The sequence below is a fragment of the Manis javanica genome, chromosome 13 (assembly GCF_040802235.1).
Source record: "Manis javanica isolate MJ-LG chromosome 13, MJ_LKY, whole genome shotgun sequence".
In the NCBI taxonomy this organism is placed as follows: Eukaryota; Metazoa; Chordata; class Mammalia; order Pholidota; family Manidae; genus Manis; species Manis javanica.
In genome coordinates this window covers 43,755,409-43,770,925 of record NC_133168.1, presented here as the reverse complement: position 1 = coordinate 43,770,925, position 15,517 = coordinate 43,755,409, and the positions used below count along the sequence as shown (strand labels likewise).

Sequence of the window (15,517 nt, the reverse complement as noted above, 5' to 3'; positions counted from 1 at the left end):
AAACACACTGAGACATACATACTAATCAAGAGTACATCTGGCATTTAGTTTATTGTTGGCTAAAACAGAATTTTTTAAATAGGTTTAAAATGAATGTATATCTTGCTCTTCCATAAAAAATGATGAATTAAGACATGGACATAAATGAATTTTGTGAAGCTGTTTGAAATATTGACCTATTTAAAATTTATAGACCACTTAATTGTTAATGCCTCCCACCACAAAAGCATCAGAAATCTGAAAAGTTAGGGAATTAACTAAAAGAAAATTAACAAAACGTATTACAGCTAACTGTGCTCTCCAAAGTCTTTTATAAAAAACAAAGATGTAATGGTTACTTGCTTATCCATCTAGTATCTTTTAGTCCTTCCCAATAGCTCTGAAGTGAAGTATGAGTTTCAGAGTTTTGGTTAACTAAATGTATTTGCTAGCCATCGATTGAAGAATATAATAACATATGCAAACAATACCTTTAAATTTTTGATACCAAAGCTTTTGAGTTTCAAACTATGAACAGAGATCAGCACAGAGCTTGAAAGACGTGTCTCTGAAGGCTTACTGGTTGGCCGCTAGGGAGGGTTTGCCCTCTGAGAACTGCAGGGCCAGAGGCCCTGTAAACTCTGATATACTTCAGAAAAAGACACAGCCTGTTTGGCCAATTGCCAGGGCCAAGCACTGTGAAAGCACAGAGGCAGCTTGCAGAGAGCTGGAGAGGGACTACATGGGGAGCATGGGAAACACGCTTCTGAGATGAGTTGAGCTGAATGTTCTGGTCCGAGAAAGGTCAGAGTCTGGGCATGTACGGGAACTGTAGGGTCATATGCCAACTCAGACGCCAAACATCAGGGCCTTTCCAACTGGTGGATTCCATTTGTTGTTAATTATCAACATGCCAAAGGGACTTTTGTTTCTTGTAAATAAGGATGACAAATTAAGCTCTAGCAGGTGCACCAAGCTTATTTTGTCCTGAGCTAAAATTGTCCTAGCTAAGATGTAACTTGCCAAATAGAGCTGGTGAAAAGGAAGGTACTTTTTTCTTCTTGCACAGGAATACTTCTGATTGTGGGGTCTAAGCAAAGAGATGCACAGCAAATACAGTTGTGGTAGTATATTATTTTTATTTTAGAGTGATTATTAAGGCAGTTGCTGATGGTGGCACTGTTTTGATAAAAGAAATTTTAAACCTTGGTATTTGAGATCAGTCTTGCCAAAGTTTGAAGTTTCCATCCAAGAAGCTTTCGTGGCTGTCTGCCATTCTGAACAGCTCCCTAGAGCACAGGTGTCCAGCTGCTTTACTAAGCAGTATCATGGTACCGTGTCTGAGGGGGATAATGAAATTCCAGCATGCAGGACTGTGTCTGTAAATCAAAATTTAGGCTGTGAAGAACCAGATTTTTCCTTAGCATAACAGGAACAAGGCATTAATATGCTAATATGACTCTGAATTCAGCCCCTTGATATTTTGATTTCATATTAATTCTCCCATTTATGCTTGTGCACATGTCAATTGGAAAATCCTTTAGTGGAATGGACAACCAGCTGCTCGAGGTGAGTGAGGTCTGGTCTATCACAGAGGCAGAGACATAGATTAGGTGTTCCCCTGGGGTCTTGCCAAACAGGGTTCCAAAAGCACAGCTTATCTCATGCATACTTGGTTCCCCTTAAAGATCCTTTAAAAGAAGCTATGTTTTGCCAAGATTCTCTTTCGGTTTTTAGCTTAACTAATAGTGATCCAAAGGAACCAAAATAAGCTATTTATGGTCATGTGTGAAGGCTGATGTTCTTCCTTATTTTGTGAGGTATTTATATTGAATTTAGTAATTCAGAAGCACCTAAAAGAACCATTGAACTGTGGAAAGGAAAAATAATGTCTAGATGCTCCATGATGTATTTTACCTTTCGTGTTTCTCAGTGAGGTTTAATTATTCAAGACATTTTAATGAATTGTAAAAATTTTTAATGGCTGGAAGAAATCCGTACCTATTAGATCTATGCCACATCAGAATAAATAGAATTGCACCAGAAGATGAAAGATTTTATAATATTTTGGATTTTTGCCCATTCAAAAATACCTATTAAAAGTCCACTACATGATAGACACCAAGTGATGACCCAGGGATGCAAAATAAAATATGTGTTGTAGCTCCTAAAGAGATTTCAGTGACTGGAGAGTCAGGTCTACGGGAAAACTCAGTATTATTATTTAATTGTTAAAATAGAATTATGCACACATATTGCAGTAGCTATATAGAATAGAGATCAAAGAATGTTTTATTGCAGAGGCGGCATTTAGGCGTTTGGGCTAGGACTGAAAGGAGGCATTTGGGTAGGACTGGAAGAGAAAAATGTGGGTGTGGGAATTCTAGGTGGAAGGCACGAGCAGGCAGAACACAAAGGGATTAAGGAGGCACCGGGTGAGCTTGTGGAAGTACAAGCATTTTTATGTAACTGGGATGGAAAGTTCAAGGGGAAATTCATGGTAGATAATATTGGATTGATAAGCAAATGTCAGACCACTGGAGCAATAAAATAATTTTATATTTGACACAGCACCTATTGTGTGATAGATACATAAGGGCAATACTAATATTTGTAACATGTCAATAGTATATTCAGATTTTCATGTTAGAAAGGTGCCTCTGTGAGAGAAAAATTTAAATCTAAAGGTTCAAGAGATGAGTCACGATATTATTGTAGTATTGTAATACTATTTGTAATAATAATAATATACGAAGAATGACATTCTACTCCAAATTTTGAAATGATCTCTTTTCCCTTTCATCCCACCACTCCCTTTCCAGATTAATTTCTTCTCATCTTTCAAGTCCTCAGCGTCACTTCCACAAGGGGACCTTCCCCCAAAAACACAGACCACCTTAAGTCTCATTTCACATATTGACATGTCATGAACATGAATATTTTTTTTTTAACTAACTGCTATTCTACTAACTGTACTTAATCACCTTTGTTATGATATGTTTAGCTCCTATCTTCCACTAGCTTGTTGGCATTATGACGGCATCTGTCTTGCCTAGCTGAGTCGTTAGCAGCAGGTGCTTTCTATATTTCTGTGTAAATAAAAGATAGGTATGGAATGTAATATTGGACAAAGAAGATGAGTAAGAGGACTATTAAAAAGGTAGTTTAGAAAGAGCTTGGCAAATGGACAAAAGTGGAAAATAAAAGATAAATACTGAATGAGTCTGATGTTCTAGTTTGAAATATTGGAGGTCAATAATGACTAAACTGTGGAAAGAGACTATGGCTTAGATTTGAGCACTGCTGTATTAATTAATTGGATCATAGCTCATATTAAATTTCACTTTATTCAAAGGGACTTGAAGTCATTGTAGTCTCATGCCAGTGTATTTTCAAAACTTTGAGTGTGGAATGTTTCTACAGAAGGTTAGCACATCATATTGAAGTAACTTTGATATACAATCTTATATTGGTTTCAAGTATACAAAACAGTGGTTCAACAGTTACCCATATTAAATCCTCCTCCACTACTGCAGTTACTATCTGTTAACATAGGAAAATATTACAGAATCACTTACTATATTCTCCATGCTGTACTACCATTCCCGAGACCAACTTATAATGATTGAGAATTTTTGTGCCCCTTTATCCCCTTCACCTTTCCCATCCACCTCACACAAACCCTCCCTCATGGTAACCACAAGTCACTTCTCAGTATCTATGAGTCTAAGGCTATTTTCCTCATTCTGTTTTTAGATTCCGCAAGTAAATGAAATCATACGGCATTTGTCTTTCTCTGCTTGTCTTATTTCACTTAGCAAAATATCTTCTAGGTCCATTCATGCTGTGGCAAATGACAGGACTCCTTTTTTTTAATGGCCAGATAATATTCCACTGTGTTTATATGCACCACATCTTCTTTAACCACTCATCTATTAATGGTTGCTTCCAAACTTGGGTATTGTAAATAATATGGTAATAAACATAGGGGGGCCATATATCTTTTCAAATCAGGGATTTTGTTTTCTTTGGGTAAATTCCTAGAAGGAGGATTACTGGGTCATATAAAATGTCTATATTTAGTTTTTTTGAGAAACCTCCATGCTGCTCTCCACAGTGGTGGCATTTTCATTTCTCTTAACACTATAGGAGGGTTCCCTTTTCTTCACATCCTCACTGACACTTGCTATTTTTTCTCCTTTGGATGGTGACCATTCTAACTGGTGTGAGGTGATGTGTCTTTGTGATTTTGATTTGCATTTTCCTGATGATGAGCTATGTGGAGCATCTTTTCATGTGTCTGTTGGCCATCTGAATTTCTTCTTTGGAGAAATATATGTTTAGGACCTCTACCTGCTTTTTAATCAGGTTATTATTATTTTTTTTTTTTTGGTGTTGAGTCCTATGAGTTCTTTATGTATTTTGGATGTTAGTTCCTTATTGGATAAATCACTTACAAATATATTATCCCATACTGTAGGTTGCCTTTTGTTTGTTGATGGTATCCTTTGATGTAAGAAGATTTTTAGTTTGATGGAGTCCCACTTGCTCATGTTTCATTTTGTTTCACTTGCCTAAGGAGATGTGTTCAGGAAAACATTGCTTCATGCTTATGTTCAAGAGAATTTTCCCTATGTTTTCGTCTGAGAGTTTGATGGTTCCACGTCTTACAGTTAGGTTTTTGATCCATTTAGAGTTTCCTTTTGTGTAGAAATTAGACAGTTATCCAGTTTCATTCTCTTACATGTAATTGTCCAGTTTTCCCCAAACTAGTTTTTGAAAAGGCTGTCTTTTCTCCATTGATATTCATAGCTCCTTTATCATTTGTTAATTGGCCATATATGTGTGGGTTTATATCTGGGCTCTGTGTTCCATTGATCTATGTGCCATTACCATACTGTTTTGACTACTGTAGCTTTGTAGTAGAGCTTGAAGTCAGAAAGCATAATCCCCCCAGCATTGTTCTTCTTTCTCAGAATTGCTTTGGCTATTTGGGGGTCTTCTGTGATTATTTGTTCTAGTTCATTGAAAAATGCTGTTAGTACTTTGATTGGTATTGCACTGAATCTGTAAATTGCTTTGGGCTACATGGCCATTTTGACTATATTAATTCTTCTACTCATGAACATGGGATAGAGTTCCATTTGTGTCTTCTTTAATTTCTCTCATAACTGTCTTATAGTTTTAAGAATACAGGTATTTCACCTTGTTTGTTAGGTTTATACCTAGGTATTGTATTCTTTTTGATGCAATTGTAAATGAAATTGTTTTCCTGATTTCTATTTCTGCTAGTTCATTGTTAGTATATAGGAACACAGCAGATTTCTATGTATTAATTTTGTATCCTGCAACTTTGCTGAATCCGGTTATTCTCATAGTTTTTTGGTAGAATCTTCAGGGTTTTCTACATATAATATCATGTCATCTGAAAATAGAGACAGTTTACTTCTTCTTTATGAGTTTGGATATCTTTTATCTCTTTATCTTGTCTATGTGCCTTGGCTAGACCTCCAGTACTATGTTGAATAAAAGTGATGAGAGTGGACATACTTGTCTTGTTCCTGATCTTAGAGGAAAAGCTTTCAGCCTTATACCATTGAGTATGATGTTAGCTGTGGGTTTGTCATATGTGGCCTGTATGACATTGAGATATATAACCCTCTATACCCATTTTGTTGAGAGTTTTCATCATGAATGGATGTTGAATTTAGTCCAATGCTTTTTAAGCATCCACTGACATTATCATATGGTTTTATCCTTCTTTTGATTAATGTCATGTATCACACTGATTGATTTATGGATATTATATCATCTTTGTGTCCCTGGAATAAATCCCACTTGGTCATTATGGATGATCTTTCTGATGTTCTGATGTATTTTTTAATTCAGTTTGCTAATAGTTTGTTGAGGATTTTTCCATCTATGTTCTTCAGAGTTATTGGTCTAAAACTGTTTTTGTTTTTTTTTTGTGGTGTCTTTGTCTGGGTTTGGCTTTAAAGTGATGCTAGCTGTGTAGAATGAGTTTGGAAGCAGTCTGTTCTTCTCTACCTTTTGGAATACTTTAATAATGATGAGTATTAGTTCTTAAACTGTTTCATAGAATTCAGTTGTGAAACCATCTGGTTTGTTGGGACTTTTTTGATTACCAATTCAATTTCATTGCTGGGAATTGGTCTCAGATTTTCTGTTTCTTCCTCAGTCAAACTTGGTAGGTTGTATTATTATAGGAATTTGTCCATTCTAGGTTGTCCCATTTATTGGCATGTAATTTTTTCAAAGAATTGTCTAATAATTCTTTGTATTTCTGTGATATCTGATAACTCTTCCTTTTTTGTTTACTGATTTGACTAATTGTGTACACTCTCTTTTTTTCTTGAAAAGTCTGGCTAGAGATTTGTCTCTTTTATTTATATTTCTTGGTTTTATTGATTTTTTCTATTGTTTTATCTTCTCTATTTCATTTATTTCTGCTTTGATCTTTATTATGTCCCACTTTCTACACACTTTGAGTTTCGTTTGTTCTTTTCATAGTTTCTTTAATTGTGAGTTTAAACTGTTTATTTGGGATTGTTCTTGTTTCTTGAGGTAGGAATGTAGGAATGCTATATGCTTCCTTCCTAGAACTGCTTTTGTGGCTTCCCACAAATTTTGGACTGTTATCTTTTGTTTTCTTTTGTCTCCATGTTTTCCTTGATTTCTGTTCTGTTCATTGATCCATTGATTATTTAGAAACATGTTGTTTAGCCTCCATGTGTTTCTAGGCTTTTTTGTCATCTTTGTGTAATTTATTTTAGTGTCGTATGAGACCATTGTGATCTGAGAAGTTGCTTGATACAATTTCAATCTTTTTTAATTTATTGAGGCTCTTCTTGTGGCCTAGTATATGATCTATTATGGAGATTGTTCCAAGTACCCTTGAGAAAAATGTGTTTCCTGCTGCTTTGGGGTAGAATGTTCTGTAGATGTCTATTAAGTCCATCTGATCTAATGTGTTGTTCAGTGCCTCTGTTTCCTTGTTTATTTTCTATCTGGTAGATCTGTCTCTGATGTGGGTGGTATGTTAAAGTCTCCTAAAATGAATGAGTTCACATCTATTTCTCCCTTAGTATTTAGGTGTTCCTATGTTGAGTGCATAGATATTTTAATGATTATATCCTCTTGTTGAACTGACCCCGTTATCAGTATGTAATGTCCTTCATTGTCTCTTGTTACTTTCTTTGTTTTGAAATCTATGTTGTGTGACATAAATACTGCTGCTCCTTCTTTTTTCTCCCTTTTATTTGCGTGAAATATCTCTCTCTATCCCTTTACTTTCAGACTGTGTATGCCTTTGGGTCTAAATGAATCTGCTGTAGGCAGTATATAGAAGTGTCTTGTTTCTTTATCCATTCTGCTACCCTATGTCTTTTGATTGGTGCACTCAGTCCATTTACATTTAATGAAATTATTCATAGGTAGGTACTTAATGCCATTTTATTATTTTCTGATTGTTTTCATAGTTCTTCTCTGTTCTTTTCTTCCTCTCTTATACTTTTGTTATTTGATGGTTTTCTTTAATGTTTTGAGGATTCCTTTTTTTTCATTTTTTGTGTGTCTATTATAGGCTTTTGGTTGTGGTTACTGTAGGTCCAAGGATAGCTTCCTGACTGTATAGCAGAGTATATTAAATTGATGATCACTCTATTTCAAACACAGTGTAAGAGTACTTCTTTTTTCTTCTTTTTCCTCCTCCACACTTCGTGTATTAGATATTCTAATTTGTACTTTTTGTGTATCCCTTGATTGATTTTGTTTATAGTTGGTTTTACTACTTTTGTTTTATTTTAATTACATGAGTGCTTGGTAATTAATTGGGCTACTAACTTTACTGTAGGTTTGTTTTCACTGGTGAGTGCTATTTAGCCTTAGGAACATTTCCATTTAAAGCAGTTCCTTTTACATATCCTGTAATGCTGTTTTAATGGTTATAAATTCCTTGTGCTTTCATTTATCTGAGAACTGTTTAATCTCTGTTTCAAATTTGTATGATAATCATGCTGGGTAGAGGATTCTTGAATGAATGTCCTTCTGTTTCAGTACATTAACTACTTCATGCCCCTCCCTTTTAGCCTGTAAAGTTTCTGCCAAGAAGTGTGCTGATAGCCTGATGAAGTTTCCCTTATAAGTAATCTTTTTTCTCTCTCTGGTTGCTTTCAATACTCTCTCCTTATCCTTAATCTTGTCATTATAATCATTGTATGTCTTGGTGTTGTTTCCCTGGGGTTCCTTTTGTTAGGGGCTCTCTGCTCTTCTGTGACCTGAGTGTCTATTTTCTTCCCCAGATTAGGGAAGTTTTCAACATTTGTTTCCTCAAAGAGACTTTCTACCTCTTTCCTCTATCTTCTCTTTCTGGTATCCCTATTATGCAAATACTATTTCATTTGGAGTTTTCACATAGTTCTCTTATCACTCTTTTGTTCCTAAAGATCCTTTTTTCTCTCTGTTTCTCAGCTTTGTTGTTTGCCTCTTCTATAATTTCCATCTCATTCATTGTCTCCTTTACTTGCAGCAATCCATTATTCATTCCCTCTATTGTATATTTCATTTCAATTACTGTATTCTTCAGCTCTGAGTGACTCTTTTTCAGCTTTCCTATCTCTTTGTTGAAGTCCTCCTTGAGATCTTCAATACTTTTCTGCAGATCAGTGAACACATTAGGACTTCTTTATGAAGAAGATAGATGATCTCTGTTTCATTTGGCCCTCTCTCTAGTGTTTTATCCTGTACTTTTTTTTGTCACATATTCCTTTACCTCCTCATTTTGTCAGGGTTTCTGTGATTCATTCTTTGTATTATATGGCTCTGCTATATTTCCAAGTAATGGCTTTATGAAGAAGGCATCCTGTAGTGCTCAGAAGCTCAAGACTCTTTACTCTACACTGCCTAGTAACCTTTTGAGGTGGGACCCCAGTTGCTGTTGGTGGGCAATGGGTGGGGCTGCCTTTCTTTTTGTCTGTCTGCTGGCAGTGGTCTATATCAGTCCACCAAGGTTGGAAGTTTGCCTCAGCTGGCTTTTTATGATCAGAGCAGCAGCTTCTGCTGTAATTGTTGTTTGCAGTGCACCCTCTGCTTGACCTCCAGTAATGGCAGGGCTGCTGCGTTAATAGGGTTGGCAGGGCTGTTACAAGGCTTGTGGGCAGCTGGGCAACAGGGCACTCAGTACCAAGTTGAGCCACCCACTAGATGCACTCAGAGCTGGCTCCTGCAGGCACCTCTCTAATTGAACTGAGAAAAGATGGAGAAAGTTGAAAAATCCTCTCTCTGCCTGCCAGGCAGCAAAGTCTAACACTGTTGAGCCAGGTGGGCTAGAGCACTGGCAGTACACAGGGTCATAACTAGGGGCTGAGCCTCTAACAAGGGGGATAGAGCATTTGGGTCTCCCAAGAGTGTCCAGACTTTTGGGTTGATGGAGGACTGAGGAAGTGTTGTCCACCTGCCCTTTTTCCTATGGAGAGAGCTCCATCCAACCCTCACCCTTCTGATATCCCTACAACTGCTGGCAAATACTTTAAAAACTGCCAGCTCTGTTTTGATCTTAGCAGGATTGGTGAAATGTGCCTGTCCTCCACAAGCAGCTGGAGTTTCAGCCTCCCAAATGCTCCAGCTGTCCATGGTGTCCTGCCCTACTAATCACCAGAACCCAGTGCAGTGTGGACTCATGTTCCCAGAGCAGAACTATAGAGCCCCCCACACTGTGTTCTTCCACTTCCTGTGAGCTGTATGGGGATAGGGCTAGGGTCCCAATCTGTTGTGGCTATACCACTTTTCCTTCTCTATGTGGTCTTCTCTTCTTCTCCAGGTGTAGATGGTCTGTTCTGCAGTCTTCTTGTCATTTTCAGGGTTAATTATATTGCTAACTCCGTGGTTGTGTGTGCAAGGTTTCCACCTTGCTTCCTACTCCACCATGTTTTTTCCTCTCCTTCAGCACATACTGTTTAGGTTGATTATTCTTTTCCTCAGATTCAGCAAGTATTTTCTCTGTACTTTTGTACTTACATTTTTTGATGTTTTTCCGTTATTGAGCTGGCTACTTTGGCATATGGCTGGATACTTTTTTAAAACTTTCTAGTTCATTAAATTGAAGTTAGAGATTTGGAAAAGCTAAGGGGTATTCTTATCTTTGCATGAGTTTGTATGTGGGTATGAAATAAAAATAGAAAATTAAAAAATCTATGATTATCTTAATGTTTAAACATCTAACTATGTAAAACCTCATACCAGTTAAAAACAGAATTCCAGAAGCAGCAGATACTTTTTGACATAAAAAATTGCCATGCAATCATCTCATCATTTATGCTCTTTATTTAAATTAAAAGTATTGTCTGTTTCTTTTCAGTTACACACAGAGAAAAAGAAAAAGAAAAAGAAAAAGTGAAAGAAAAACCTGAAAAGAAAGGTATAGACTTATTTGTATTGCAGTTGTTATGCATTGGTCCCTTCTCCTTTGACATCTCCTTTGCATCAGATTTGAGATGATGATGAATTAAAAAAAAAATATATATATATATATATATGTGTATACATATACACACACATATATATATATAGTATGAAAATTTCCTTAAAATGAGAAGAACAATTTCTAGGTTGAAGGATATTAAATGCCTAACACTCTTGAACTCTGTTAGCAATTTACTTCCTAGAAATATTGTATCAATTTTTCCTTGGATGTTTTTAGACTTTCTTTGTCAACAATAAGAATATTATTTCAGAAAATATTTTCAATTTGATAGGTAATAAAGCATACCTCCTCATATTTTAACCTGCAGTTTTTGAATACTTATTAGGCTAGACTTTTTAATTTTTTTCATTTTTATGTGTATGTTTAGAACAGGCAATGCAGACTCATTGTTTAATACATAAGATACATTGTGAAAAGCTTCCTCCTGCCATTCTCCCACTCTCCTGGTTCCCATTATCCTTTCCACCTACACATGCACATAGTAAACCACTTCTTTGAGTTTTATGTACATCTTTCAGAGCTTTGTTATGCACTTATCAGACAATATGGATTATTGTTGCTCTATTCTTACACAAAATCAAACATGTCATATTCTGGAATTAATAAATTATTAATATATATAATATAACATAATATAACATAACAATATAATATAATATAATATAAATGTCCTAGAGATCTTTCTATACCAGTAAATAGATATTTTTTTCATTCTTTTTAAAAAGTTGCATAGTATTTAAATGGAGATATTTTCTTACACTATATATTTTAACTGATCATTATTTGTAGATTGAAGGATTTAAATATGACTTTTATTTATGTGTATTTCTTGTGTAACTGTTTACACTCATTGCCCATTTCTCCTGATTATATATATACATGCCTTTTGATTATACATCCTTGGTCTATTACTTTTTCAAAGTACTCAGTTAGTTTTGTAGTTAATGTTAGGGTTTCTAGCTGTGTAAGTAGTGCATATATGTGTGTATGCATGTTTGTGAGTGTATTTAGATTCTTTAATTTTTATGTGGCTAGATATGTTGACATTTTCTTTTGTAGTTCTTTTGAATTCTCATACAAAGGTTAATTCAATAATTACTAATAGTACCTCACATTTTAAAACTTAGTGTCACATTTCACATTGAACTGTAATTCACCAAAAATCCATGTCAATATATGATGTGAAATAAAATTCTAATTTAATATATTTGCTTTTGTTTTAGAGGGGACCATGTCTAGGATATTTGGGCCAGATATGAGCTGACTTATGTTTCCACAATATACACAGCCTACAAAGCTCTCTTTGTTTTGTGAAGCATTTGTCTTACCTAGAATGGTTTATGATATTTAGGAATCAGATCAATTGAAACATGCTTCAATATTCTTTATTCCATATTTACAATTGAAAATTTAGATTAAATAGTTTTTATTATATTAATGTTTACCTAGTGATAGTATCCATGAATTTGATTCAGCCATTTTTATTCTAGGAACAGGTGTCTGTTTCCCAGCTGTCATTTAGTTACACGGTATTATTGGCGTCAGATTATTTATACTCTGACTAAATGAAATAATCTGATATTTCTTGTGATTATTTTCAGCCTTCACAGTGGCTAAATATTTTTTGTTTAAAACTAATTGAATTTGTTGCCACTACATTACAAGTGTTGCAGGGAATTTGTCCAAATTGAAAATCAGAAATGAAGTGCTTCATTGTCAGGATCCTTTTATTGACTGTACACCAACTAAAGGAGTTTGTTTTTATGAGATAAGATTTTATATTGTATGAGTTGTGCCCTGAATAACTCAGTGTAGTGCTCTTCCAGCTAACATTGCCCAAGCTATTTCCCATTTTCCCAAATGGTAGCGGAGATGGGCATGGAGCAGGCTGAGAGGTAGAGGCTGAAACCCTGTAAGAGGAGGTACCTTCTTTCTTGGTATCTGCAGCTTCCAGGGTCACTTGGTCTTATTTGTTTTCAGCTTTCAGTGAGGCTTGCATCATCTTTCTAAGACTCTGGGAAAACTATTCTCAGATGGCATTTTAAAAGAATGGGTTTTAAAATACATATTTTAAGCACATTTTTCCTTTTATACTGTAGGTAAAGCTGATGGACATTGATATTCTTTTTATATAGGTGGAGAAATGGAAATAATTGGGACCCAAGTTTTTATTGTAATAATTTGGCTTTTTCCTTAACCCAACTGTTTAACTACATCTCTTTTATCATTTAATTTTGTATAATTTCTTTAATTTCCATTATTTCCTCAATAAATAATACATAAATGTTGAAAAATGTCTGGTGATTTGGGGAACTACCAAACCAAACCAATATATTAGACTTAATATATTCAAAATATAAGAATAACCTGCACATGCTGTTGTACTTCTCAGAATTCCCTTATTGAAACTTCAGAGAGACATAAGATTTTATCAATCTATGCAAATAAAATAGAATTTAATCAAATAAATTCATATTGATTTATTTTATTATATAAACAAGGTATAATGTTTCAATTATCATGTCAAATGCTGTTCAATTAAGAAGCTGCAACTTGATCAGTATTCTTTATGATTACTTTATATTCTTTTGGTGGTTCTCACCCATAGGTGATCTCCTTTAGAAAGTATTTGGAAAAAATTTTGGTAGTCAAAATGTCGTTGAGTGGAGAGTATTTGGTAAGCAAGGACTAGAGAAAATAAGCATTTTTTCAATGCATAAGACAATGTCTTATAGCAAGAAATTGTTCCTCCCCAAATGCCAATTGTGTCTTTATTGAGAAACTGTTCTTAAAGCTCTAGTCATGATTTAAACATTTATTTTAATTAATCATGAAGAGAGTGCTTCTTCCTCATAAAATTCTATCTTTTGACAAATTCTTACAAAATTGCTCTCTGTTTGTCTTTCCTGAACTTTATCTATTTAAAATAATAACCTTAAAAAGGAGGGTGAGACTATCTTTCAGAAGGTCTCAGTGCCAAGTTTTAAAGTGGAGTTTATGCAGTTATTGGTAATTATTTATTCCTGAATTAGGCTCATTAATGTTATCAATCTTCAAAATAGTTCATGATTTTGGTGGCTATAAAACTGAATTAAAGAGAAAGCTTGATCTTGAACTGTATTAAAAGTGTGTACTAATATAATATTTTCTGTTTAAGCAACTCACAAGGAAAAAATTGAGAAAAAAGAAAAACCAGAAACAAAGGCAGTGGCAAAAGGTAACTCTTCCTTTCTTATTTCCATAACTAAATTATTTTTACTTTAAAATTTATATTTTGATTAATAGAAAGGTGGACGTTTATCAGAATTCAGCATTTCCTTTACACAAAAATTAATTTGGCATCACATTTAAAATTTAATATATAAAATAAAAATAATATGGAATATTTAAAATAATAGATCATCTCATAATGTGAAAGGAAGGTCAACAGATTTCCCATATGCAGCAAGTAGAATTTTGGCCTCTGTGACCTTCACTCCTTGGTGCCTTCCCCTTGGCTGTTACATTACATGACAAAAAGGAGTTTGCAGAGGTAATTGAAGCTGATCTAAAATACAGAGATTATCCAGGATTAACCAGGTGGGCCCAATGTAATCTCATGAAACCTTAAAACCACAGAGATGTGGCAGAAGAGAAGGATTTTAAGTGTTATAAGGACTTTCCCCCAACTCCTCATTGCTGGCTTGAAAATTGAGGGGCATACATGGAAAGAATGAGAATGATTCTGCAAACATGTTGAGTAAGTGTGGAAGCCAGCTCTCTCCAGAGCCTCCCCTAAGGAATGCAGTCCTGTTAACGTGATTTCAGCCTTGTGGACCCTACCTAGAAAACTTGGTGGAGACATGTCATGATAAGACTTCTGAACCATGGAAACTGGGAGGTATTACATGGATATTGTTCTAAGCAGCTTAATTTGTGGTAATTTATTACTGTAGCAATAAGAAACTAATACAGTGTATCTGGTTTACAGCTTTTGACCAGTGTTATACCTTGGGCTTTCCTTTAGAGGATTCAAATTCAGGAATTTTTTTCAAGAAGAAAGAATAACGTATACAATTTGACTGATATTTTAAGCCATTATGTACCAAAAGTGTCTTTACAACACACCAAAAAAAAAAAAAAAAAAAAAAAAAGCTTATCAGACTAGCAAAGTATTTTTATGTATTTTGGAGGATATATAAAACAGCTTTTCTACTTTAATTTGTCTCCCAATTGTTTAATGTTAGAAAAATTTGTTCTAATTGATAGTTCAGTCTTAATCTCCTAAATTTAAATTTCCTATTTGTATTTTAAAATACAGGTTTTATGTGATTATCATATTTGAAAATCTAAATCCAGTATTTTTTAAGAAGCTGACCATTTAGATAAAAATTAGAGTCTATTTTCAGCATTCAGTATGTTTATCTACACGATGTAAAATAATTAGGTATTTGGGGTAGACATTTTCACTAAGTTTTTCCAAATAACTTAAGATGAATGAATTGTAAATTGAGACTTTGGTCTTAGAAGGTAGCATAAATTTAGACTGAAGATGAAATTTGTAACTAAATATATGTTATTTTATTCTTTTTTTCTCTTCTGTTTGACAGATTTGAATGAAAATTAAATGTCTTCCTAAATAGAGCTGGGTGATATGTATATAACCAGACTACACTTTTTGTTTCTTTGTTTCTTAATGAACTCCTAAGTAACTTAAATTCACTGGAAGTTTGTGGAGTAAATGGATGAGTTTTACATGAGAGTTTTAGGGTGTAGTAGCTTTGGAAAAGAGTGTGTAGCACTCACCTGAATATTCTTAGTGCACTTTAGCTTTGAGAAATTCCAGAGTATCTGAGGAACAGTGCTGTGGGAGGTGTTGCTCAATTCAATTAAATGCAATACTACAGATGATTTTGGTTTTGCAAGCATCAGGCATGATCATTTTTTTAGTTGAAAATACCATTGATACACAATCTTACACTGATTTCGTATACATAACACAGTGGTTTAACAGTTTCCCTTATTATTTAATCCTTAGCCCTACAAGTGCTGTTACTA

The 15,517-nt window shown here is 34.6% G+C and overlaps 1 protein-coding gene across 16 annotated transcripts in view; it reads left to right on the top strand.

Annotated features, from left to right (window-relative positions):
- The window catches only part of TRDN (triadin), a 486,197-nt gene that overhangs the window by 211,950 nt on the left and 258,730 nt on the right, over positions 1 to 15,517 (top strand). For 15 of the 16 annotated variants that reach the window (XM_073219549.1, XM_073219542.1, XM_073219538.1 and 12 more), the window contains exons 6-7: positions 10,355 to 10,414; positions 13,638 to 13,697. In XM_073219549.1, the coding sequence (XP_073075650.1) occupies positions 10,355 to 10,414; positions 13,638 to 13,697 (120 nt within the window). The remainder of the gene's footprint in view (positions 1 to 10,354; positions 10,415 to 13,637; positions 13,698 to 15,517) is intronic. The other variant, XM_073219550.1, reaches the window with a different exon arrangement.